Source organism: Bufo bufo, chromosome 9, assembly GCF_905171765.1.
Source record: "Bufo bufo chromosome 9, aBufBuf1.1, whole genome shotgun sequence".
NCBI lineage: Eukaryota > Metazoa > Chordata > Amphibia > Anura > Bufonidae > Bufo > Bufo bufo.
The window spans coordinates 152503677-152529415 of NC_053397.1; the positions used below are offsets into that span (position 1 = coordinate 152503677).

Sequence of the window (25739 nt, forward strand, 5' to 3'; positions counted from 1 at the left end):
AAGTAAATTTTTGCCCAGGGTCCAATCAATATTAAAGACGGCCCTGCCCGGAACTATACCTCAAATGAAACCTAACACGGAGGCCGGCAAAGAGGTGGGCAGCTGTGCTGGGTCCGGCCACCACCAAGCACCTATTGGCCCGCTGAAAATAGTCAAGCAGTGCACTCTGCTATTTTTGGAATCCCCATAGAACTGAATAGTAGTGCAATGCGCTTGTGTGGCCACTGCTCCCAAGCCGAGTTAGTGCTCGGCTATTTTCAGCGGCCCCATAGAAATCAATGGACGGAGAGTGGCCGTGCATGCGCAATCCTAGAGATATGCCCCCATTGTCTGAGATGGCACCACCCCTTTAAATGTATCCATAGAACCTCCACTTACCCACAGAATAGTGCTGTGAGGACATTATTTAATCCAGGAGCATCCTGCTATGAAATGTACACCACACTGCATACATTAATTTTTTTATTGTTCAATAAATTTTTTCGTATTGAGCAGATTACAGTATCTCGTTTGAATAACAATATCAAACAGGGTAGGGGTGTCCAGTAACACATCCAATACAATAAATGTCATACAAAGTATATGCCCACTCAGGGCAGAAAGAGGACCCAACATATATGTGAACACAGTGATTATAAGAAGAATTGCAGGTTGAGTGAAGTACCTTAAAGTAGAAGTAGATTACCATATGCATGCAGGTAAAGGAGATGCAAATTTGCTAGAGAGCCATAAGGCCCACTGATTAAGGGCACGCGATCGGGCATTAGCAGTGGGAGCGAAAGTTAACTCGAAATGTATATGTTGGTTAACTGATTGAATCACCTCAGCTAGTGATGGCATGTGATGTATAGTCAGGTCCATAAATATTGGGACATCAACACAATTCTAACATTTTTGGCTCTATACACCACCACAATGGATTTGAAATGAAACAAACAAGATGTGCTTTAACTGCAGACTGTCAGCTTTAATTTGAGGGTATTTACATCCAAATCAGGTGAACGGTGTAGGAATTACAACAGTTTGTTAGTGCCTCCCACTAAAAAGTAATGGGACAGAATAATAATCATAAATCAAACTTTCACTTGTTAATACTTGCTTGCAAATCCTTTGCAGTCAATTACAGCCTGAAGTCTGGAACACATAGACATCACCAGACGCTGGGTTTCATCCCTGGTGATGCTCTGCCAGGCCTCTACTGCAACTGTCTTCAGTTCCTGCTTGTTCTTGGGGCATTTTCCCTTCAGTTTTGTCTTCGGCAAGTGAAATGCATGCTCAATCGGATTCAGGTCAGGTGATTGACTTGGCCATTGCATAACATTCCACTTCTTTCCCTTAAAAAACTCTTTGGTTGCTTTTGCAGTATGCTTTGGGTCATTGTCCATCTGCACTGTGAAGCGCCGTCCAATAAGTTCTGAAGCATTTGGCTGAATATGAGCAGATAATATTGCCCGAAACACTTCAGAATTCATCCTGCTGCTTTTGTCAGCAGTCACATCATCAATAAATACAAGAGAACCAGTTCCATTGGCAGCCATACATGCCCACGCCATGACACTACCACCACCATGCTTCACTGATGAGGTGGTATGCTTAGGATCATGAGCAGTTCCTTTCCTTCTCCATACTCTTCTCTTCCCATCACTCTGGTACAAGTTGATCTTGGTCTCATCTGTCCATAGGATGTTGTTCCAGAACTGAAGGTTTTTTTTAGATGTCATTTGGCAAACTCTAATCTGGCCTTCCTGTTTTTGAGGCTCACCAATGGTTTACATCTTGTGGTGAACCCTCTGTATTTACTCTGGTAAAGTCTTCTCTTGATTGCTGACTTTGATACACATACACCTACCTCCAGGAGAGGGTTCTTGATCTGGCCAACTGTTGTGAAGGGTGTTTTCTTCACCAGGGAAAGAATTCTTCGGTCATCCACCACAATTGTTTTCCGTGGTCTTCCGGTCTTTTGCTGGTGCTGAGCTCACCGATGTGTTCCTTCTTTTTAAGAATGTTCCAAACAGTTGTTTTGGCCACGACTAATGTTTTTGCTATCTGATGGGTTTGTTTTTTCAGCCTAATGATGGCTTGCTTCACTGATAGTGACAGCTCTTTGGATCTCATCTTGAGAGTTGACAGCAACAGATTCCAAATGCAAATAGCACACTTGAAATTAACTCTGGACCTTTTATCTGCTCATTGTAGTTGGGATAATGAGGGAATAACACACACCTGGCCATGGAACAGCTGAGAAGCCAATTGTCCCAATTTTTTTGGTTCCTTAACAAGTGGGAGGCACATATGCAAACTGTTGTAATTCCTACACCGTTCATCTGATTTGGATGTAAATACCCTCAAATTAAAGCTGACAGTCTGCAGTTAAAGCACATCTTAATTTTCATTTAAAATCCATTGTGGTGGTGTATAGAGCCAAAAATTTTACAATTGTGTCGATGTCCCAATATTTATGGACCTGACTGTAGTTTCCATTGTCGAGCGATAACGTTGCGAGCTGCTCTCAAAATGTGCGCAACTACCCATCTTGCTCTAGGTACTACCTTATCCAGATCTATTCCTAATATGGAAAGCGCAGGTGTAAGGGCAGTATTACATGCGAGACCTATTTAATAATATCCTCAATTTCAGACCAAAATGTGCAGACTGATGGACATGACCACCACATATGTAACGGGGACCCAACATTACCACACCTTCTCTAACACAGAGGTGAATAGTTAGGGACCATGTGTGCTAATCTGTTAGGGGTTAAGTACCACCTTAACTGAATTCTTCTGCCTTGTTCTACATGGTTTATACATTTGGAACTTTTAAAGGACCAATACATTGCAGCTCTCCATTGACTAACAGAAAATTCTACATTCAACTCCTGTTCCCACCTCAGCATGAAAGGTTGTTTGGTTTTAATAGTGCATGGTAAAATACTGGCATATATAATATTTTTCACAGATTGAACATAATCCTGTTCAGGGAATTCTATAGTAGAACGTGATCAAGGACACAAGAATTCACAGTAGTATCATCATTCTAAAATATAACTTTTAATGTTAACGTATAATAAGATCAATACACCCTTCATATATAATAGATAATAAATGATGAAAAAGAAAAGAAAATAATAACCTCGGGGCAGGTAAGATGTTAACTAGTGCAATGTTAGTAATCCAGTTAGTAGATGTAAATAAACCTGCTAGGGGCAATAGCCCTAGTCCTAGCCCTATTGTAGTAGCCCTGCCTAATTACGGAATAGCCGCCCCGATAGGGGCGATCCCGTCTCTCGTACCTCCTGGTATCCCTAATAAACCCTGAAGCGGGAATAACTATCTAGTAGGGAACCCTGAGTGAAGGCCTGGGCTAGTCTACAACAAAGAAAATAATAAATGTATAGAAATACCAAAAATAGGTGACAACGACACCCAATTACCAAATGTGATATACAAAAATAATATGTCAAAACAGTCAATTGTCCAATACCGTCCCGGGGACAATTGACTGTTTTGACATATTATTTTTGTATATCACATTTGGTAATTGGGTGTCGTCACCTATTTTTGGTATTTCTATACATTTATTATTTTCTTTGTTGTAGACTAGCCCAGGCCTTCACTCAGGGTTCCCTACTAGATAGTTATTCCCGCTTCAGGGTTTATTAGGGATACCAGGAGGTACGAGAGACGGGATCGCCCCTATCGGGGCGGCTATTCCGTAATTAGGCAGGGCTACTACAATAGGGCTAGGACTAGGGCTATTGCCCCTAGCAGGTTTATTTACATCTACAACTGGATTACTAACATTGCACTAGTTAACATCTTACCTGCCCCGAGGTTATTATTTTCTTTTCTTTTTCATCATTTATTATCTATTATATATGAAGGGTGTATTGATCTTATTATACGTTAACATTAAAAGTTATATTTTAGAATGATGATACTACTGTGAATTCTTGGCATATATAATAGATAGCTTGGGATGCACAGCCTTAGGGTTGCCAAAATAAAACTGGCAGGTGTTACTGCTATGAGAAAAGTGGTACGGAGTAAGGGTGCCCAGCAGGTGACGCAACTGCAGGAATTGGTAAAACTGGTTATTTGGAAGGAGGTATGTGGCATATAGAAAAGAGAAATCTGCAAGAAATGAGTCAACGTATAAACAACCTAAAGAATGGATTCCCCTTGAGGTCCACATTGATAGGTTTAAATTTGGGATATGATATTCCAGTGCTTCCAAGGGGGTCTTTTCCCAAGGAACCCTGAAGAGTTTAATGGATTCAATGAGATGAGCCCAAATAAATAAGGTGGCTTGCATGGTGGGTAAGGGTACAGTATGGTGAAACCTTTTCAAACTAAAGGCTGCTAGCAGGGCTGGTAAAGATCTGGTCCTGACATATGATTCCTCTATCTGGATCCATTTCTGAGGAGCATTAGGAGACCACCATTCCAGTGCTTGCCCCGCCAAATTAGCTAGGTAATATTTGTATAAATCGGGGACACCTAAACCTCCAGATCTTATGGGGGGAGGTAAAGCAGACCTCTGTATTCTGGGGCGTTTGTTATGCCATATGAAATTTAAGAGATCTCGCTGGAGCTGAGTTATCAGTTTTTTTGGTAAGTGTAGGGGAAGACACCTAAAGTAATAAAGAACTTTTGGGAGGGATAGCATTTTAGCAGCATTAATACGGGCCACCCAAGATAAATGAACCTGTGACATTTGAGCATAATCTTTTGCAGCTCCACCCTTAAAGCACTGAAGTTAATAGAGATAACTTCATCTATATTGCGAGCAAGTTCCACACCCAAATATGTGAGAGACCTTTCTTCCCACTAAAAGGGATATAAGCGTTGCAACTTCACTTTAATGGTATCAGGGATATGAAAGTCAAGAACTTTAGTTTTAGTTTCATTTAACTTATAGTAGGAGCAGTGCGAGAATTGATCCAAGGTTTGGAGTACACCAGCTAGGGAGCTTTCAGGGTTTGTGAGCTTTTATTCCCTCACTCTGAGAACAGGACCTAACTTTAGTTGCTAATGGTTCCATAATTAAAGAGAACAACAATGGGGACAGCGGGCACCCTTGACGTGTTCCATTAGTAATTTGGAAGGGGACTGACAAAAAACCTGAGGCTTATACTTGAGCGGACGGACTGGTATACAATCCCATTATAGCCATGAGTATGTGTCCGCCAAATCCAAATCTTTGGAGTACCTGATCCAGGAACCCCCAAAGCACCCTGTCAAAAGCTTTTTCAGCATCAAGAGAGATGAACATTGTGGGGTTCCTGGATTTCCTGGCCAGATGTATAAGATTAATTATACGTCTGGTGCCATCTCTGCATTATCTTCCGGGGACAAATCCTACTTGGTCTGGGTCCACCAAGGAGGGTAAAAACTTGTTGATACGGGAGGCCAATACTTTCGCATATAATTTTAAGTCTGCATTAAGCAGGGAAATGGGGCGCAGATTAGTGGGAGTATTTGGGGGCTTGCCTGGTTTTGGGAGTGTTATCACAGTAGCAAAGAGCATCTCTGGGGGGATCAAATCTGTTGTAAAGAAACCATTATAAAGGGCGGACAGGTAAGGAGTTAGTTGGGCCTGAAAGGTTTTATAGTAATTGGCAATGGAACCATCCGGTCCCAGTGCTTTGCCTGATGGAGTGGCTTTGATGGCAGTAGATATCTCTTCTGCAGAGATCGGTCTATTGAGTAATGTTAGTTGAGCACTCGAGAGGTCGGGAAGGTTAAGTGAATTTAAGAAAGAGTATGCCTTTCTTATCAGGTTAGGGAGTTAAGGAGTCATCTTTAAGATTGTATAATCTGGCATAATATGAGGCTAGTGCGTTTGTTATCTCTTGGGGGTGCGTAATTGTGGAGCCATCAAAGTGCAGTTTCTCTATTCTAGAGTTTAAGGCTCTTTTCTTAAGCCTATTCGCTAGCAAAGAACCTGCACGATCCCCCATATGATAGAAGGAGGAGCGCAGTGTGCACAGTACTTTTTCATGTTTATATAAGAGAAGAGATCTGAGATGAAGTCGGGCAATCTGAAGTTCTTTCAGGAGGGTTTGGGAGGGATTATTTTTGTAACGCTTATCCGCCATTTCTAGCCTCAGTAGAGCCTCCTTCAACTGTTGGTCCCTAAGTTTTTTGAGATGTGCAGCAGATTGCAGAAATATTCCTCTCATGTATGCCTTGTGAGTTAGCCACAGTGTGGACGAGGATATCTCTGGAGAGTCATTGAGGCTAAAAAAATTCCTGTAAGTGGGTGCGATATTCTTCTATTCTCTTGTTACATTTAAATAAATATGGATTTAATCTCCATTGTGGAGGTCAATGGTTGGGGAGACCCGAATCTACTACTAGGGAAATGGGAGCATGATCAGACCACTTAGCAAACCCAATGTCCGTCTTAACCGTTTTATGCAGTAGGTCTCTGGAGATTAAAAAGTAGTCAATGCGAGACTGCCCGCTTAGGGCAGATACGAGCGGAGCTGATGGATTATGCGGCCGCCGCCATCAACGCGCAGACCACGCCCCCTATACATTTATTTTTTTAAACATGAGGCCCTATGGGTGACGGATGCTGCAAACCAGTGTGAACACACCCTTACAGGTGACATCCAGACTTCCAAGTCCAACAACTGTACATTTTTTTACTATTCAGACTTATCAGAAAGAACATTTGCAGCATCTCTATTTCGGACAGCACATAATGACGAACTGCTGATGCGTATCTAAGACTAGGCCTACGCCAAGGTTTTCTGTCTGCAAAGATTTTTTTTACTGAGTAATTAAAGCTGTAACAAGCAATTTAAGAGATTTCCATTTTTTGCAATTTTTGAAATCTCAGAGATTAAAAAAAAAAAAAAAGTCATGTTAGTTCAGCTGCAGCCCAAAGAAAAATGTTGAGCAGTATGCAATGTGTGAACTGTAGCTGTAAAGGCGCCTTCAAATGTGGCAGATTTTATTGCAAAATTTCTGCGGCAAGAACATGGATCTCTGGAAGCCCCATTTGGGTGAATGGAGTTGATTTTCAGTCACACAATCTGCCTTGTGTGAAGGCATCTCATGAATGAGTTGGCAGCGCTACACTTACAATCCACATAGGCTTGACCTACACACAGACTTTTTGTGGAGCTGCCAACGGTTTTATGGAGTGACAGCTGCAGTCCCAAGATTGCATACAACTCAGCAGGGGAGATTCATGGTAAATGCACACAATGCGGATTACGCAAGTTTTTTCTGTGTGGATTTTCGGGTGGAAAAAACAAAGCGGAATACAGTACCTCCCAAGTGAATGACATTTGACAAACCTCATGTACACATGTGGAAATTGAACCTGGCATTTGGATTATGAAATCCGCAGCATGTCAATTGTTTGTGCGATTCTGCATGTTATGCAGAGTGATTTTCCCATAGACTTCAATGGAGTTTTTAACAAACAGAAAATGTGCACCAAAAACATGCACAAAAACAGCACCAAAACCACAATAAAGAGTGCGGGTTTATGTGCTTTCTATGGGGTTTTGGTGCAGATTTCATGCAGATTTTCTGCATACAAATCTGCACCATATGTAGATAATCTGTACAAAGACCGCTGCTTCATACACTAGTCTTAAAGGATCACCGAGTTTTCAGAAAAGTCTCTATGACTCTCTACTGAGTCTGTCTCACTTCCGCTCCTGCAGCGAGAAGGGAGAGCATGATATGCGAGCGCTTCTCTCGTCTCGTTCTAGCAGTCAGTGGTGGTCTCAGCATTTGGAACCTCACCGATCAAAAGTAGTACTACTACTACTAGTACTACTACTACTACTAGTACTACTACTACTACTACTAGTACTACTACTACTACATCAAGAGGTGAGAAAAGTCACATTTTGGAATAAATATGATGTGTGCTCATTCATAACTGCTAGCAGGAATAATAAAGGAATGGTACAACATTAGGTCATAAGAATAGATGCTTCAGAATTAGTATTACATGGGGAATATATTATATGCAGCGATGTCCTCCGTGGCATGGGGAGGAGAAATCGCTATGCCATCGCTCATCCCCTTGCTGGGCAGCGGTGTGCCGGTGGCAGATCCCTATTACACAGCACAATCTGCCGCCAACAACATGCTCGTTCATCTGGCATTTTGTGGCAGTATTAGACTGCCAGATGATCGTTAATGAGCATTCACAGGAACGCTCATTAGTGATCATCTTCCGGAAAATCTGGCAGTCTAAGGCCCCTTTCAGACGTGGGAGTTCCACGCATTGGACTCGCAGTGTGTGTCAGGGAGAGCTCCCACCCTGACCTCCCTGCACTGACTGGGTGGCATAGCATTATGCTGATTTATGAGGCTATGTAACCCTTACATTTCTGGAATATATTGGATAACACTGACATCCTGCTGTCAGTGTTATACAAAAAATTTCACACCTCCAAGGTTTACACAGCATCATAAATCAATATAATGCTATGTCACCCCGGCAGTGCCCTGAATTCAGGAAGGTGCTCTCCCTGACACACGCTGCAGTCCAATGCGTGGAACTCGCTCGTCTGAAAGGGGCCTAATACACCCTTAACTTTTAGATCACATTAGTAAATTTGCCTCCTTGCCGTAACGTGGATAGGGACGCCTTCACACGCGTCAGATTTTGTTGCAGGTATTTCTTAGACTTGCAGGAATCCATGTGCTCGCCGCCAAAGCAACCCCATTCAGATGAATGGAATGGATTTTCAGTCGCAGAAATTTCTGCAACAACTGATAATTGATTATAAAAATACTAAATTTGATGAACACATTGTAACTACATTTTACAGTTTAAAGGGGTTGTCTCGGTATACACATATTGCATACACATGTATAGTACATTGCTAGGAAATGCCATCAACACTTGATCAGCAGGGGCCCAATCACTGTGACCACCACTGATCACTAGAATAGTATGGCAGCCGCCATCGACTATAGCCTCCTGTGACATGCAATCAATGTTTGTAACGCATTACAGCTTACAAAATGATTCCTTCACAGAGAAGAACCACCTCCTCCCTGGTTATAAACAATGTACACGTGATCTGCAGGGAAATAACCACAAGGCCCGGGTTACGTGGCCACATCTGCTGAGTGCACCAGTGAAAACATGCCTTCATTTTTATTGGGTTCCAGTTAGCTGAAGTACTTCCATCGCCTTGTGAGACTAGAAGGTCAGGAGAAGGTACCTGTAGATGCAGAGATCAGGCTCAACAGCTTGTACGTTCCAGTCAGGAGACACGTTTCGTTTAGTTCAGGCTTTATAAGCAGTCGGCCACACTGAATACTCCGGAGATACTCCTGGGTGTGCCGGCTCCACAAGACGCTCCCGCTATTACCAGAGAGAACGGAGAGAAAATGGGTCTGCTTCACGACATCTGCAAAGTATAGATCGAAAAGAGCCATAGTGTAACTTCTATTACATGACACATTCAAATACATTTAAAGTAGTTGTCCCAACTAGAAAAATCCTGTGAGGAGTCCCCTACTGGGGGTCCTCCCCCATCAGCCCCTACAAACAGCTGCCTGCACTCTAAGCAGATGTGGTGCATCCATACATTACAATTGTCCGTTCACTCGAGGCATATTGCTTTAGAGAAGAGACAAACCCTTACCCTGTGTAGCAGTGGCTCTGGAAGACAGGAATGTCAGCAGTATATCTGGTACACCATCCTTATTGACATCAAACAGCTCCAGAGGTGAAGAAAATTCTAGAAAACACAACATTAACAGGTAAACTACAGCAACAGTAAATGTTAAGGGGTTGTCCACCTTTAGGGGGACTTTTGGTCATGGACCTGCAAAGAGAAGCATACTTTTCTCCTGCGCTGCTGTGGCCACGTGACCCCTGACAAACAAAAAATGTAACAGTGGAAACTGGAGCTGCAGCCAGAGACGCAACGAGCCGAAACCCAGCGGCGGGGAGCAGGTAAGGCTAGTTTCACACCAGCGGTGTGAATTCCGGCAGGCTGCCAGATGTAATGTCCAACGGCAACATTAAGCATAATGGGGTCCCGTGGACACTCTGTCCGCATTCGTCTGGCAAGCGGAGGACCCACCGGACACAAATCGCTGCATGCTGCGGTTTGTGTCCGGCTGATCCTCCGCTTGCCTCCCAGAACTACCGCTGGTGTGAAGGTAAGCCTAGTATGCTTCTCTCCACAGGTCCAGCGATGTGGGGGGCCTGGCTGAAAAGCAACACGAAGGTGGACAGCCCCCTTAATGACCACTAATATGACTTTTCACTGTGGTCACTAAGGGGCTTTATTCCGCTGTCTACATCATTACAGCAGAAGTCGAGGACGGTGTCCTGTGCTAGCTGCAGAGGGTGTTCGGCTGTTGAATGACAGCTGAGCTACTACTCCAACACAGTTTAACACTCTAAATGCTGTGGTCAATAGCAACCGCAGCTTCTAAGTGGTTCGGAAGATGGGGCTCCTTCTGTCACTGCATAACAACTTATATAAAATCCTCATTATTTTACACAGTTACCGCACATAGGTAACGCATCCCTCTTCCAGCCCAGCGGAGACAGGAGGGCGGTGCAAGACTCCGGTTGCTCATGAAAGGTGTTTTTTTTCTCTTAATTTTTGTACCCATTACAAACATGTATTCCTATCACAGGATAGTGAAAAGTAAAAGAGAAATAGAGGGCACTCCCTGGTGTAATACCTCAATGTGCAGAGTGAAGGATAAGGGTTGTAGCACCTTACCAGATGGTGGTGTGCATCCTAGGCACGACACTAGATAAAGGCAGAATTGCACCCATACGGGAGGGATCCCAGGCCGCTGCTCTTGTGTGCCAGACAAGCCTCTCAGGACGCCGGAGTAATCAAGGAGCAGGAAACACTAAGGGATTTTGGATTTATTGGATAAAACAATAAAAACATGTAGCTCTGCCCTCCTTGTTTTATAAAAAAAAAAAAAACACACACAACATGAGAGAAGGGACAACCACAGGACATATATTTTGTTTTTTAGGTAATTTTAGAGGCGACCTGTCACTTTTCCCTTCTGACCCAGACAGAGCTGTATATAATATACAGTATTTGAACACCCTGCGATTTTAGAAATCATGGAGGGGTCTGAAATTCACATTGTAAAGAATTTATTTGTCTTGCACTGCTGAACATAAGTATTTGATCACCTGAGAAAATCAGTGTTAATATTTGGTACAGAAGCCTTTGTTTGCAATTACAGAGGTCAAACGGTTCCTGTAATTCTTGACCAGGTTTGCACACACTGCAACAGGGATTTTGGCCCACTCCTCCACACAGATCTCCTCTAGACCTGTCAGGTTTCGGGGCTGTCGCTGAGCAACACAGAGTTTCAGCTCCTTTCAAAGATGTTCTATTGGATTTAGGTCTGGAGACTGGCTAGGCCACTCCAGAACCTTGATATGCTTCTTACGGAGCCACTCCTTGGTTATCCTGGCTGTGTGCTTCGGGTCGTTGTCATGTTTGAAGACCCAGCCACGACCCATCTTCAATGCTCTGACTGAGGGAAGGAGGTTGTTGCTCAAAATCTCACAATAAATGGCCCCATTCATCCTCTCCTTAATACAGTGCAGTCGTCCTGTCCCCTTCGCAGAAAAGCACCCCCAAAGCATGATGTTACCACCCCCATGCTTCACAGTAGGGATGGTGTTCTTGGGATACAACTCATCCTTCTTTTTCCTCCAAACACGATGAGTGAAGTTTAGACCAAAAAGTTCTACTTTGGTCTCATCTGACCACATGACTTTCTCCCATGCCTCCTCTGGATCATCCAGATGGTCATTGGCAAACTTCAGACGGGCCTGGACATGTGATGACTTGAGCAGGGGAAATTTTCCGTGCAATGCATGATTTGAAACCATGACGGCGTAGTGTTCTACCGACAGTGACCTTTGAAACTGTGGTCCCAGCTCTCTTCATGTCATTGACCAGCTCCTCCCTTGTAGGTCTGGGCTGATTCCTCACCTTTCTTATCAGTGATACCCCACAAGGTGAGATCTTGCATGGAGCCCCAGTCCGAGGGAGACTGACAGTCTTTAGCCGCTTCCATTTTCTAACAATTGCTCCAAAAGTTAATCAATTTTTACCAAGCTGCTTGGCAATTGCCCCATAGCCCTTTCCAGCCTTGTGGAGGTCCACAATTTTGTTTCTGGTGTCTTGACAGCTCTTTGGTCTTGCCCATGGTAGTAGTTGGCGTCTGACTGACTGTGGGGTGGACAGGTGCCTTTAAAGAGCTCAGACAGGTACTACTAAGTTAGATTAATGAGTGGAGTAGAGGTGGACTTTTTAAAGGCACAGTAACAGGTCTTTGAGAGCCAGAATTCTTGCTGTTTCTCAGGTGTTCAAATACTTATGTTCAGCAGTGCAAGACAAGTACATTCTTTAAAAATCATACATACATGTGATTTCCAGATTTTTTTTATTTTATTCTGTCTCTCAGAGTGGGAATGCACCTAAAATGTGAATTTCAGACCCCTCCATGATTTCTAAGTGGGAGAACTTGCAAAATCGCAGGGTGTTCAAATACTTCTGTTCCTCACTGTATATAAAATCGGTAGATACCTCAAGAATACATAGAAATTGCAGGACAGCATGTCCTCTTGGAAGAAAGCTTCAACTTTATAGATGAGAATAGTAAACCTAAATATAAGCTGATGAACAAAACCCATCAACCAGATTCACAATGCTTACCTGTGTCATAACCCACATGAAGTGTCCACATGTTGCGCTGACCATTCATAGGACAAGGGATGAGGAACGCACAAATAAGAACCATTACCATTGAGACGACAACTGTCAGAATAAAGACTGTTGTCCGGACATAGGACAACAAAGAGGATGGTGGCTTTAGTCCTGGTTCCAGGGCTCCTGTGGCATATAGCCCATCCTGTTTATTATCTACTGGACGTTGCTGGACTCTCTTTGACCTTCGTTCAACGTCGGAGTCATGATCCTGAGATGCCCCACGAGTGCCCTTTCCGTTCTGAACTCCATTTTGCTGGATGTTAATAACAAGGTCATCTTCACTCTCATCACTATCTGCCTGAGTAAGGGGGTCATATTCCCTGGGGTCATGAGACTTCTTCCCTGAAAAGATGCAGGCAATTCAGAGTAAGATTATATCACAAGCATTTTTTTTTTTTTACTCCTTTATTATGTATATTAAATATGACATATATCATTGAATAAAAAAAAAAAAAATCTTACATATCACCCTGTTCCCAACAGCCCCTCTGGCGAGGAGGAGAAAGAAAGAATTAAAAAACGAATTATTATAGCCATGAATGTCAATATTTATTCAATTTGTGAAGCTGCCCATTAAAAGGGGTTGTCTCACTTCAGCAAATGGCATTCATCACGTGGAGGAAGTTAATACAAGGCACTTGCTAATGTATTGTGATTGTCCATATTGCTTCCTCACATATACACATTAATCTAATATACAAAAACGTCTTCTGATGACACCTCTTAAAGTGACAAAAATGTTTTGAACCTGTCTCCCTCATACAATTGATATGTGATCTCCAAGGTTCTCTTTTGCCCCAACATAAATACGAGGTACACGGGAGCGTAAAATGTTCCTTTTGCTTTTTAATTCCTGCTTCCGTCAAACCTATGAAATCTGAAGAGCCATCTTGAGGTTAACAAGCTTCCCTAAGTATATTTAATGCACTACAAAGCTTTCCTTTAAAAGTGCTGAACATTGAACGGTGACAAAATAAAGCCTCCAGTGCCACCTCTCATCAATCTGCATACAAGATTTCCCAATTCTAGCTTCACCCTTTTTCCAAACTAGTTCTCTCATCAGGGTGTCATTCATAGTAAATATGCTAAACCGATACAGAGCCTGAAGCAGCCAAATCATATCATCTAGACTTATTCTTGCTGTTGACTATACTTTAACCTTAGCTCTCCAGGAATGGATCAAAAGGGACAATATTCAACTGAGGGACAACTTCAACTCCGGCTGATACAGCAATGCCTAAAAATCTAAATGAGGAGCTCAAATCCAAAACCTTGAGTTCTGGAACAACCCCTTTTACTTCCTGTACACCATGTTATTTGCCAAGACCAATTCAAGCTGAAACGCTGAGCTTGTGGGACCATGATAAGTCGTGGGATGGAAACACTCTCAAGATTTTGTACCCCAAACCCATATAGATAGTGTAAAAATGTACTCTCTACTTTAGATAAGAAATGGGAAGACTTATCATCTCCTTGCTCCAGAAAAGTGGCTTTAAATAGTCACAACCTTTTAATAGCAAAAGATGACATCCACGTGCTGTACACATTTTTTTGCTGCCCCATAGAAATGAATGGGTCCGCAGCAAAAAAATGCATATGGGACGAAAAATATGGTTGTGTGACCCTAAGGCCTCTTTCAGACCAACAAGAGTCACGCTCTGTACTTGTAGTGCAGCACCCGTCCTGACCTCCCAGCACCCGTCCTGACCTCCCAGCACCAGTAGGGTTACATAGCATCATAAATCAATATAAATAGGTATGAGCGAATCAACTTCGGATGTTTTGCATAAAATTTTGTTAGAATACTGTACGGAGCGAGGGATTTGCTAATGCAAGAAATTTGGATTCTTAAAGAGAATGTGTCACTTATTTGTTCTGCCATTTAAAACCAGATAGTGATAAATATCTTTATTTTTATGATTGTAGGTTATTTATTCTGTTTTCTGAACATGATTTTGGGGTGGCCATCTTGCCTGAGCTGTTCATAACAGCATTCAGAGAGATGCTTTCTAGCAGCTACCATGGTCCACAGACACACTTTCCAGAAGGGTACTAATTGGGAAAATTTATCAAAACTAGCTTGGTTGCCCATAGCAACCAATCAGATGCTACCTTTCATTTTCTAAAAGAGCTCTGAAAAAATTAAAAGGTGGAATCTGATTGGTTGCTATGGGCAACTAAGCCAGTTTTCCTGTGCACCAGTTTTGATACATCTCCCCCATTGACTTCTATGAGGGTGTATTCTAGGCATACTCTGTGACCTGAGCAGGGGTCAGGAGGGACTAGAAAAGCTATGATATCATTGTGGATGGTGGATCCTGTGTTATCGACAAAATCACAGAATAAAGTGGTCTAAAAGGCAAAAGATGTTCAAGACCCCAAATGCTGTAGCGCATTTCTACCCGAGGGAACAACTCCTGCCCATGTGATCTGTTGCTAACAGCAATCCCAAGCAAGAATGCATGGAGGATGCCAGCAGCGGACCACATGTACCACAAAAACATCCTACACAGATCTTAAAAACAGAAAATGCTCAAAACCCCCTATGTTGTAGCGCATTTCTAACCAGGGGAGCAAATTCTGCACATGTGATCTGTTGCCAACAGAAATCCCCAGCAAAAAATGCCCGCAACGAACCACATGTAAGACAAATGTGCGGATGGGGCTATAAGAAACCGAAAATCACTGAAATTGATGCACTACAATGGTAGATGCAATTGACAATATATGGCGAAACCCTTACACTGATATTAAAACGAGACTTTCGCTAATATATTCTAATATCAAGAACATACCGGTGCCCACGCACCCCGTCAAGGTCTCTCAAAATGGCACGGGACCTAACGCTAACCTATCTATGCCGTATGGACAATTTATGATAGGTACATAAAGTCCTTAACTCTGATCTATGGGTAACATTCAGGTGCAGCTGGGCAGGCTGCGTCACATGACCCAGTTATAGGTGGCACTCACAGCCTCCTCCCATTGTATGTGTGATTTCACGCTGGAGGTAACTGGGAGCTGTTGGCTGTGTGTCAGACTTTATGCACCTATCATAAAATGTGCTGGTGATAAGATAAAACAATTCAGCTATGGGAGAAAATATTCCTCTACGTGGACTATTTGTTCATATTTTTGAGCAATCCAACAGAATCTTTGCAACTGTTTGTGAATGAAGTTAATGGAAACCTGAACCATTGAACATAGTGTTTGAGCTGCAGGCACCATGTTATAGAGCAGGAGGAGCTGAGCAGATCGATATAGCATAAGAATGAATGTAAACTTTTACTAAATCTTTTCCCACATGACCATATCTCAATCTTCTCAGCTCCTCCTGCTCTCTAGCATGGTGCCTGCAGCTCAAACACCATGTTCAATGTGACAGGTTCCCTTAAATTAAAAAGGCAGATATTCTGGTTTGTGACACAGTGGGGGAAATCAGTGTTCATGCCATTTCTTGATATTCACAGTTTCTTTGGGACCATAACAAGGAGCTAAGATTTAACATGGTTTTCTCTCTACACCAAGGGTGGCCAACCCGCGGCTCCTTGAGCCTTCATTTGCGGCTCGCAGGGGAGCGGTGTGGCCAGCGATTACTCTCCTCTCTGCAGCGCGTAAGTGAAGCGCTGGAAGACCGAAACGAAGTGGAAGAGTGGAGAGGACTCAGAGCGCCGAGAGCGGGCACGTGACTCACTCCTCCTCCGGCAGAGAAGGCGAAGCTGCAGTGCTTATCCCCGCCACCAGCCGCCGATGTGCCCGCCCACGGCCCCACACCCCCATCTGTGAGTGTGTTTGTGTGTGACCTAATGCCCGCCTCCAGTCTTCTCAGTGCCAGCCCAGCAGCCAGATTCATCAGACCGCAGGCTGGGTCTATGTGGGCGGCAAGAAGTGTGTTTGAGCATATGGGTGGTCGTCTGAGCATGGGGCGGTCATCTGAGCATGGGGCGGTCATCTGAGCATGGGGCGGTCATCTGAGCATGGGGCGGTCATCTGAGCATGGGGCGGTCATCTGAGCATGGGGCGGTCATCTGAGCATGGGGCGGTCATCTGAGCATGGGGCGGTCATCTGAGCATGGGGCGGTCATCTGAGCATAAGGCGGTCATCTGAGCATAAAGGTGTCATCTGAGCATGGGGAGGTCACCTGAGCATGGGGCGGTCACCTGAGCATGGGGAGGTCACCTGAGCATGGGGAGGTCACCTGAGCATGGGGAGGTCACCTGAGCATGGGGCGGTCACCTGAGCATGGGGCGGTCACCTGAGCATGGGGCGGTCACCTGAGCATGGGGCGGTCACCTGAGCATGGGGCGGTCACCTGAGCATGGGGCGGTCACCTGAGCATGGGGCGGTCACCTGAGCATGGGGCGGTCATCTGAGCATGGGGCGGTCATCTGAGCATGGGGCGGTCATCTGAGCATGGGGCGGTCATCTGAGCATGGGGCGGTAGTCTAAATAACATCTCTCTCCTCCAACATATAGTCCCATGTAAATAACCTCTGCCCTCCCGTCAGCTTCTGCAACATACAGTCCCATGTAAATAAAATCACTACCCTTCCTCCAGCCCCTCCAACATACAGTCCCATGTAAATAACATTGCTCCCCCCTGGGAGGATCTGGAGTGAATACACAGCAGGCTATTATAGCCAAGTGATAAATTACAGTCCAATATAGTGCATCTTCCCTGTACTTTATCCCTTGGTTATAATATCCTGCATACATTCACTGTACACATCACACACTGCGCCACATACATCACACACATCTCACACACTGCGCTACATACATCACACACTGCGCCACATACATCACACACATCTCACACACTGCGCCACATACATCACACACATCTCACACACTGCGCTACATACATCATACACACTGCGCCACATACATCACACACTGCGCTACATACATCACACACTGCGCTACATACATCACACACATCTCACACACTGCGCTACATACATCACACACATCTCACACACTGCGCTACATACATCATACACACTGCGCCACATACATCACACACTGCGCCACATACATCACACACTGCGCTACATACATCACACACTGCGCCACATACATCACACACTGCGCTACATACATCACACACATCTCACACACTGCGCTACATACATCACACACTGCGCCACATACATCACACACATCTCACACACTGCGCTACATACATCACACACATCTCACACACTGCGCTACATACATCACACACATCACAAACACTGCGGTGTCACTTTGTACTGCACGTCAAACAGGATATTCAGGCTCGGCTTTGTTTTCCACCACTCCAGATTCCTATTCAGCTCCACTGCCGCCATTAAGGATGAGCAAATCGACTTCGGATGAAACATCCAAAGTCGATTCGCATAAAACTTTGTTAGAATACTGTACGGAGCAAGCGTTCCGTACAGTATTAGAATGTATTGGCTCGTATGAGCCGAAGTTCTTACTTTGGGAAGTCTCACGAGACTTTGCGTAATAACTTCATAAAATGATTTCTACTGTAAAAAAAGTAAAACATTTCCCGAATTCGGGTTCAGTTCCAAGTCGATTCACTCATCCCTAGCTGCCATGTTCGCCAGTGTCCTCAGACAAAGCGCACTGCTCCCCCCTACTCTCCTGAGTAAAGCAATGGCCCAAGAGCTAGCCCCTTCCTCTTTCAATTACAGCTATTACTCCTCTGCTGCAAGACACAATATGGCTTCCTATTCAGCAGCCGCCAATACCGACAATAAGTAGCTTTGTTATTGGCGATTTCAGGCACCAGCAGCATGGCCTTGCGCTGATGAATGGCAGGGAAAAGTCTAACACAAATCGGAACGGCTTAGACTTTTATAAATGAGTAAAATGGCCTGAACAGGCGTTATTGCGATCTCTGCCCCCACCGTTCATAAAGATGGACATAACCTTTTAAAGGCCCACATTAAGATGCCTCCCTAAGGGTTTAAAGGGAACCTGTCACCTCCTAAATGCATGTAAACCCGCCAGCAGTACCTCAGGGCAGCCCGCAGTGTGATACTAATCATACTTTTCATCCTGCAGTCTGATGCCGCATAAGGTCAGAAAGCGATCATGTCAGGGCATGGGATCACGCAGTAAAATAGAGGGCACCGCGCATGCGCGAGACTTGGGAAAGTAAAGCCGAATTGCAGGCGGTCACTCAAAGGCAAGAGGGGGCGTGGTTACCTTGACTTCAAGCTGACATGCAAATTAGCGCGGACGGAGGATAAAAGATCATTTTCTGACCTTATGCAGCATCGGACTGCAGGATGAAAAGTATGATTAGTATCACACTGCGGGCTGCCCTGAGGTACTGCTGGCGGGTTCCCTTTAAGCCCTGAACTGTACAGTGGGTGCATTGTTCCCGCACAGTGCTTAGCTTAGATAGGAGAATATTACCTTACCATATCACAATAGCTGTATTATGTAGCCTAGTACATTGCCTGAGGCCGAACACCTGTACAGGCAATATTACTCTTTACAAAAAGCATCATGCATATTTCTACACACGAAACTTTCATTGTATGAAGAATAGACCGGCACTCACTTGTCGATGCAATTATGTATTCTTTATTGTCACATTATTCTTTCTGTGACGCGTTTCGGCTTAATAAAGCCTTCTTCAGACATGTTACAATCACCACATACAGTGTATCTTGTAGCCCCAGACTAATTCTTCTCAAGATACAAAATCTGGAGTCAACCAAAATTGAGTAATTTGACAAGTACTTTACCACTATGCCGTACCTATCTGCTTTTCCCAGGACATCTTCACATAACCACAGCTCTTACTAAACCCAGCTCCCTGAAACCTCAAACATTAGTAGAGACATATTTTTTCCATTGAGGATTTGCCCAAAAACTGCAAGCTACAGGCAAATGGCCGCTCAACGTAGTCATCATGAAGGATAACAGGTGACCCTAAAAACATGGAGGAACCACAACGGACTTTCAACCACAAGTAGGGAGACGTTTCGTAGAACTTCTCTATTAATGTTACACACTTAAAGTGGCATTCCAGTAATTTGTAATGTAGTGCAGGGACAGGGATGTTAAACATTTTTGTAATATACACTGCTCAAAAAAATTAAGGGAACACAAAAATAACACATCCTAGATCTGAATTAATTAAATATTCTTCTGAAATACTTTGTTCTTTACATAGTTGAATGTGCTGACAACAAAATCACACAAAAATTAAAAAATGGAAATCAAATTTTTCAACCCATGGAGGTCTGGATTTGGAGTCACACTCAAAATTTAAGTGGAAAAACACACTACAGGCTGATCCAACTTTGATGTGATGTCCTTAAAACAAGTCAAAATGAGGCTCAGTAGTGTGTGTGGCCTCCACGTGCCTGTATGACCTCTCTACAACGCCTGTGCATGCTCCTGATGAGGTGGCGGACGGTCTCCTGAGGGATCTTCTCCCAGACCTGTACTAAAGCATCTGCAAACTCCTGGACAGTCTGTGGTGCAACGTGACGTTGGTGGATAGAGCGAGACATGATGTCCCAGATGTGCTCAATTGGATTCAGGTCTGGGGAACGGGTGGGCCAGTCCATAGCATCAATGCCTTCGTCTTGCAGGAACTGCTGACACACTCCAGCCACATGAGGTCTAGCATTGTCTTGCATTAGGAGGAACCCAGGGCCAACCGCACCAGCATATGGTCTCACAAGGGGTCTGAGGATCTCATCTCGGTACCTAATGGCAGTCAGGCTACCTCTGGCGAGCACATGGAGGGCTGTGCGGCCCTCCAAAGAGATGCCACCCCACACCATTACTGACCCAATGCCAAACCGGTCATGCTGGAGGATGTTGCAGGCAGCAGAACGTTCTCCACGGCGTCTCCAGACTCTGTCACATCTGTCACATGTGCTCAGTGTGAACCTGCTTTCATCTGTGAAGAGCACAGGGCGCCAGTGGCGAATTTGCTAATCTTGGTGTTCTCTGGCAAATGCCAAACGTCCTGCACGGTGTTGGGCTGTAAGCACAACCCCCACCTGTGGACGTCGGGCCCTCATATCACCCTCATGGAGTCTGTTTCTGACCGTTTGAGCAGACACATGAACATTTGTGGCCTGCTGGAGGTCATTTTGCAGGGCTCTTGCAGTGCTTCTCCTGTTCCTCCTTGCACAAAGGCGGAGGTAGCGGTCCTGCTGCTGGGTTGTTGCCCTCCTACGGCCTCCTCCACGTCTCCTGATGTACTGGCCTGTCTCCTGCTAGCGCCTCCATGCTCTGGACACTACGCTGACAGACACAGCAAACCTTCTTGCCACAGCTCGCATTGATGTGCCATCCTGGATAAGATGCACTACCTGAGCCACTTGTGTGGGTTGTAGACTCTGTCTCATGCTACCACTAGAGTGAAAGCACCGCCAGCTTTCAAAAGTGACCAAAACATCAGCCAGGAAGCATAGGAACTGAGAAGTGATCTGTGGTCACCACCTGCAGAACCACTTGTTTATTGGAGGTGTCTTGCTAATTGCCTATAATTTCCACCTGTTGTCTATCCCATTTGCACAACAGCATGTGAAATTGATTGTCACTCAGTGTTGCTTCCTAAGTGGACAGTTTGATTTCACAGAAGTGTGATTGACTTGGAGTTACATTGTGTTTAAGTGTTCCCTTTATTTTTTTTGAGCAGTGTACTTTATTAAGGAAAGTTGTTTCTTTGTTCTAGAAAACAGGGCGTAAAGAGTCGCTAAGGAGAGTGTCTTAAGTCGTACTGTGCACTGAAGACGCCTGTGTAATATCCAGAGGCTTCCAGCCGCCTCTTGTCACTATCCCAGTCCCTGAATATGTGCATATACCCTGTCACTGTCCATCACCTTGCCTATCTGACTTGTCACACACAGATGTCTTCAGTGCTCCATACGACTGAAGACACTTTCCTTAGAGAACTGACACTGCTTTCTTGTACAAAGAAACTTCTTTCTCTAATAAAGTATATTCCAAAAATGTTTAAAGAGCCTCTTTCCGCATGATCAATCTGATTAAACCAGGCATATTGCTGGGTGAAGCTGATTGTGCTGATTAAAACGATATTTCTTTTTTCTGTAGCATTCAGGGCTGCTGAGTTATGTGGACATTTATCTTTATTCAAATTAGGTTGCTGGAGCACCGAGGGACAGGCTGTAGGGCTTCGAGCACCACTAGAGCTACATCCCTAGTGCTCACTACACTCCCCCTTCCCTTTGACTAACAGTGCTAAACATCATGTCTAGCGCTATCTTCTGGCGCCTCTGCTGCTGTGCAGAAACTTGGCAGGCACCAATGACGTCATTCCACCCAGAAGAGGTGCTCGTGGCTTCAGAGACATAGGAGGAACGTTCCTGGATGGAAGGACATCGCCGGCCTACTGTGAACCTGAGCTGCTTGGCAAGAAGCAGAAGATGAAAGGCACCAAAGGTGCCAGATGTTCCAAACTTCCCAGATCTCATTCCGATCAAACAATCGTGGTATGTGCTGGAAGAACAAGTGCAATCCATGGAAGCCCCATCTCACAACTTACAGGACCTACAGGATCTGCTGCCAACATCTCAATGCCAGACACCACAGGACATCTTCAGAGGTCTTGTGGAGTCCATGGCATGACGGATCATTGCTATTTCGCCAGCACCAGGGGAACCTTTACAAGGCAGGTGGTTTTAATGTTACCAGTGCTTATCCAAGGGATAATTCTTTCTCCAGTTTACACAAAGCTGAGCAGATAGCTGCCATCGGAGCGCATAAACCACCAACTGTGCACATCAAAAACATACCGCCCTCTGTACACTGGAACATACTAAGCAGAACAATCTGCTCCATAAATTACTGACAACACAAAGACCCTGCGCTGACCCTTCACAGGTATTACATCTACTACAAAGGTGATCCATCTGGACGTGGATATTTTATTGGTTCTGTTAGATCTATGGAATAAAATTCCAGCATCTGAGTGGATATGGTCAGAACATCCCATACATAGGTAATATCACAGGACATTCACCCCATTCTCCATGCTGAGCACACAGCAGCATGCTGAAATGAGTAGTGAACATTTTAGCATTTCTGAAACTCCCTCAGTGGTGATCGTGAGGAAAGACCGTGTTCCTACGGCCGCGGTGTCGCCAGGCCAGTGTTGTGGACCGAAAGTGGTGGGTCGGGGCATGGACCCACAGATCTGCAAGACGCAGCAAGATATAGGACATGTTCTATCTTTTGTGGTGCAGTCATGTAACTGAAAGCCCACGGAAACACAACGAAGCCCTTCTATACCACAGTTGTGTAAATGTAGCCTTAATCTGTCAGTACACTGCTCCTGATCTGAGGGGAGGATAAACTGATGACGCCCACCCCGAGCAAAGCTGATGACCCAGTTGTTTTGGCTAAGATCGAGTGTAGTATCTGTTCTTAGATTCCTGGTGGACAGAGCCCTGGCAGGATGTAGAGCAGAGAACCACACGGTCATCACTAGGGTGTATGGCTTGGTCCATTAGTGCCATACGCTAGGTGACCAAGGGATCGCTGGATCGAAGCCAGGGGCTGAGATGTTTGACACATTTGCACGCACTGTCTCACATTTTGAGCGCACACACCTCTATTCTTTGCCTGGCGTAAGGAGGAGGAACTTTTATAATTCTGGCCGGACGTCCGGGCAGAGCTTCAGCACACATTCACTATTTATTACATTTTTTTGTTCACTGTTCACGTGTTCACTTTCCACGTTTGTTTGTCACAAGGATTTCTTGGGTTGCGGCGCCCTTACGTGTACCCCCAAGAAGCGGCGACAATTATTAGGCATAGTGGCCAGTGTGAAGAAAACTGCAGAAATTTATGTTTTCAGTTTAAATATAAAAAGTGATATGGAAAATTAAAAATAACCATACATTTTTTTATTTAAAAATGTTAAACCTAAAACCGTGATTTAAAGAGAACGGTCACCACAAAGTGAACTGCAATCGGACAGCCCCATGTTATAGAGCAGGAGAAGCTGAGCAGACTGATATATACGTAGTTTTATGGGAAAAGATTCTGTAAAACTTTTTCCATTTTCACATTTACACCCCTGTGAACAGCTATCGGTACCGGAGCGCGGGGTTATCCTTGACTGACAGCTATCTCTAAGGCTCGGTTCACATCACATTTTTTCCCATGCTTTTAACGTATATGTTAAACGGATGCCTCACACTGATGCCATACAGGGGCATCCAATCACTATAGAGTCCCAACGCAAAAAAACAACAACTGTATTTTCTTTTACCGGACTGTGCAGGATACCAGAACGAGGTGTGCTGCGTTATTGTATCCCTTTTTTTGCAACATATACAAAAACGTGATGTGAACGCAGCCCTATGCACACAATGCTCCCTCCTGCATCGATAGCTGTTCACAGAACACAGAACTATACATCAGTCTGCTCTATAACACAGTGCTGTCAGACTGCATGGCATTTTTGGGGGCAGGTCCTCTTTAAACAAAAGGTCGGTTTCTGATGAGGCATTCCCTGTAAATGAATGACAGCCCTCATACCAGGCAGTGACAGGGTGGAGAAGCCAGACCCATGTATTCTTGCCACCATCTGACTGGCAGAGGAGTGGGCACATCCTCAGCTCTCAGGCCAGTGGTGCCTCTGTCTAACCTACCTGGTGACAGCTGATGGCCAGTTAGACGTATTACTGCCACCCCCCGCACTACATGGAAGGTAAAGTGCTACCTAACGGTCATGAACACACGTAGTAAACAGTAACGTGCGGCCTCCGGAGCCTCCGCCCTGAGCAGCGCGATCCACTATACCGTGTCATCACCTCCACACCGCGACCCAGCCCCATTGTATCAGCGCTCACCTGGCAGCTTCAGGGCTCTGGACAGCACCGTAGCCATACTCAATGGGACGGAACTGCGCGTGCGTGCCGCAAGTGCCTCTGGGAGTTGTAGTTTTACTGGAAAGACAGGAAGTACACTGAGAATCCTGAGAGCCAGATTCCTATACCGGAAGTGACGCGGCGGCACCGGAATCAGCTGGAGGAGGGGGGGGTGTGGATCAAGGGCAGATCCACTGGATTCGTAAAGAAGCACCTACTTCATACCTTAGCTCTGCTATGTGGATGACCCCACCACCCCAATATCCTGCACTCAGCACTGCTATGTGGTGAGGCTGAACTGCTCCAGATGATGTGTCCGCAGGTGCGCACTCAGGGGTAGGGAGATCTGATGGAATATTTTCCACTAAAAATCTACCTACACCTGAGTGCGCACGCGCTGTGTACGGTTTCGCTGTACGGTTTCGCGCATGCAAAGGAAGTAGGTGCTTCTCCCGCGGCAGTGCAATTATACACTGCTCAAAAAGATAAAGGGAACACAAAAACAACACATCCTAGATCTGAATTAATTAAATATTCTTCTGAAATACTTTGTTCTTTACATAGTTGAATGTGCTGACAACAAAATCACACAAAAATAAAAAAAATGGAAATCAAATTTTTCAACCCATGGAGGTCTGGATTTGGAGTCACCCTCAAAATTAAAGTGGAAAAACACACTACAGGCTGATCCAACTTTGATGTAATGTCCTTCAAACAAGTCAAAATGAGGCTCAGTAGTGTGTGTGGCCTCCACGTGCCTGTATGACCTCCCTACAACGCCTGTGCATGCTCCTGATGAGTTGGCGGACGGTCTCCTGAGGGATCTCCTCCCAGACCTGGACTAAAGCATCTGCCAACTCCTGGACAGTCTGTGGTGCAACGTGACGTTGGTGGATAGAGCGAGACATGATGTCCCAGATGTGCTCAATTGGATTCAGGTCTGGGGAACGGGCGGGCCAGTCCATAGCATCAATGCCTTCGTCTTGCAGGAACTGCTGACACACTCCAGCCACATGAGGTCTAGCATTGTCTTGCATTAGGAGGAACCCAGGGCCAACCGCACCAGCATATGGTCTCACAAGGGGTCTGAGGATCTCATCTCGGTACCTAATGG

At 44.9% G+C, this 25739-nt stretch overlaps 1 protein-coding gene across 1 annotated transcript in view; it reads right to left on the minus strand.

Moving 5' to 3' along the window:
- Positions 1-24734, minus strand: part of FAM234B (family with sequence similarity 234 member B) — a 49811-nt gene extending 25077 nt beyond the window's left edge. Inside the window, exons 1-4 of the mRNA XM_040407146.1 lie at positions 24608-24734; positions 12707-13102; positions 9635-9730; positions 9209-9397 (exon numbers count right to left, since the gene is read on the minus strand). Of these exons, the coding sequence (XP_040263080.1) occupies positions 9209-9397; positions 9635-9730; positions 12707-13102; positions 24608-24644 (718 nt within the window). The 5' untranslated portion in view covers positions 24645-24734. The remainder of the gene's footprint in view (positions 1-9208; positions 9398-9634; positions 9731-12706; positions 13103-24607) is intronic.
- Positions 24735-25739: the final 1005 nt, after the last annotated feature.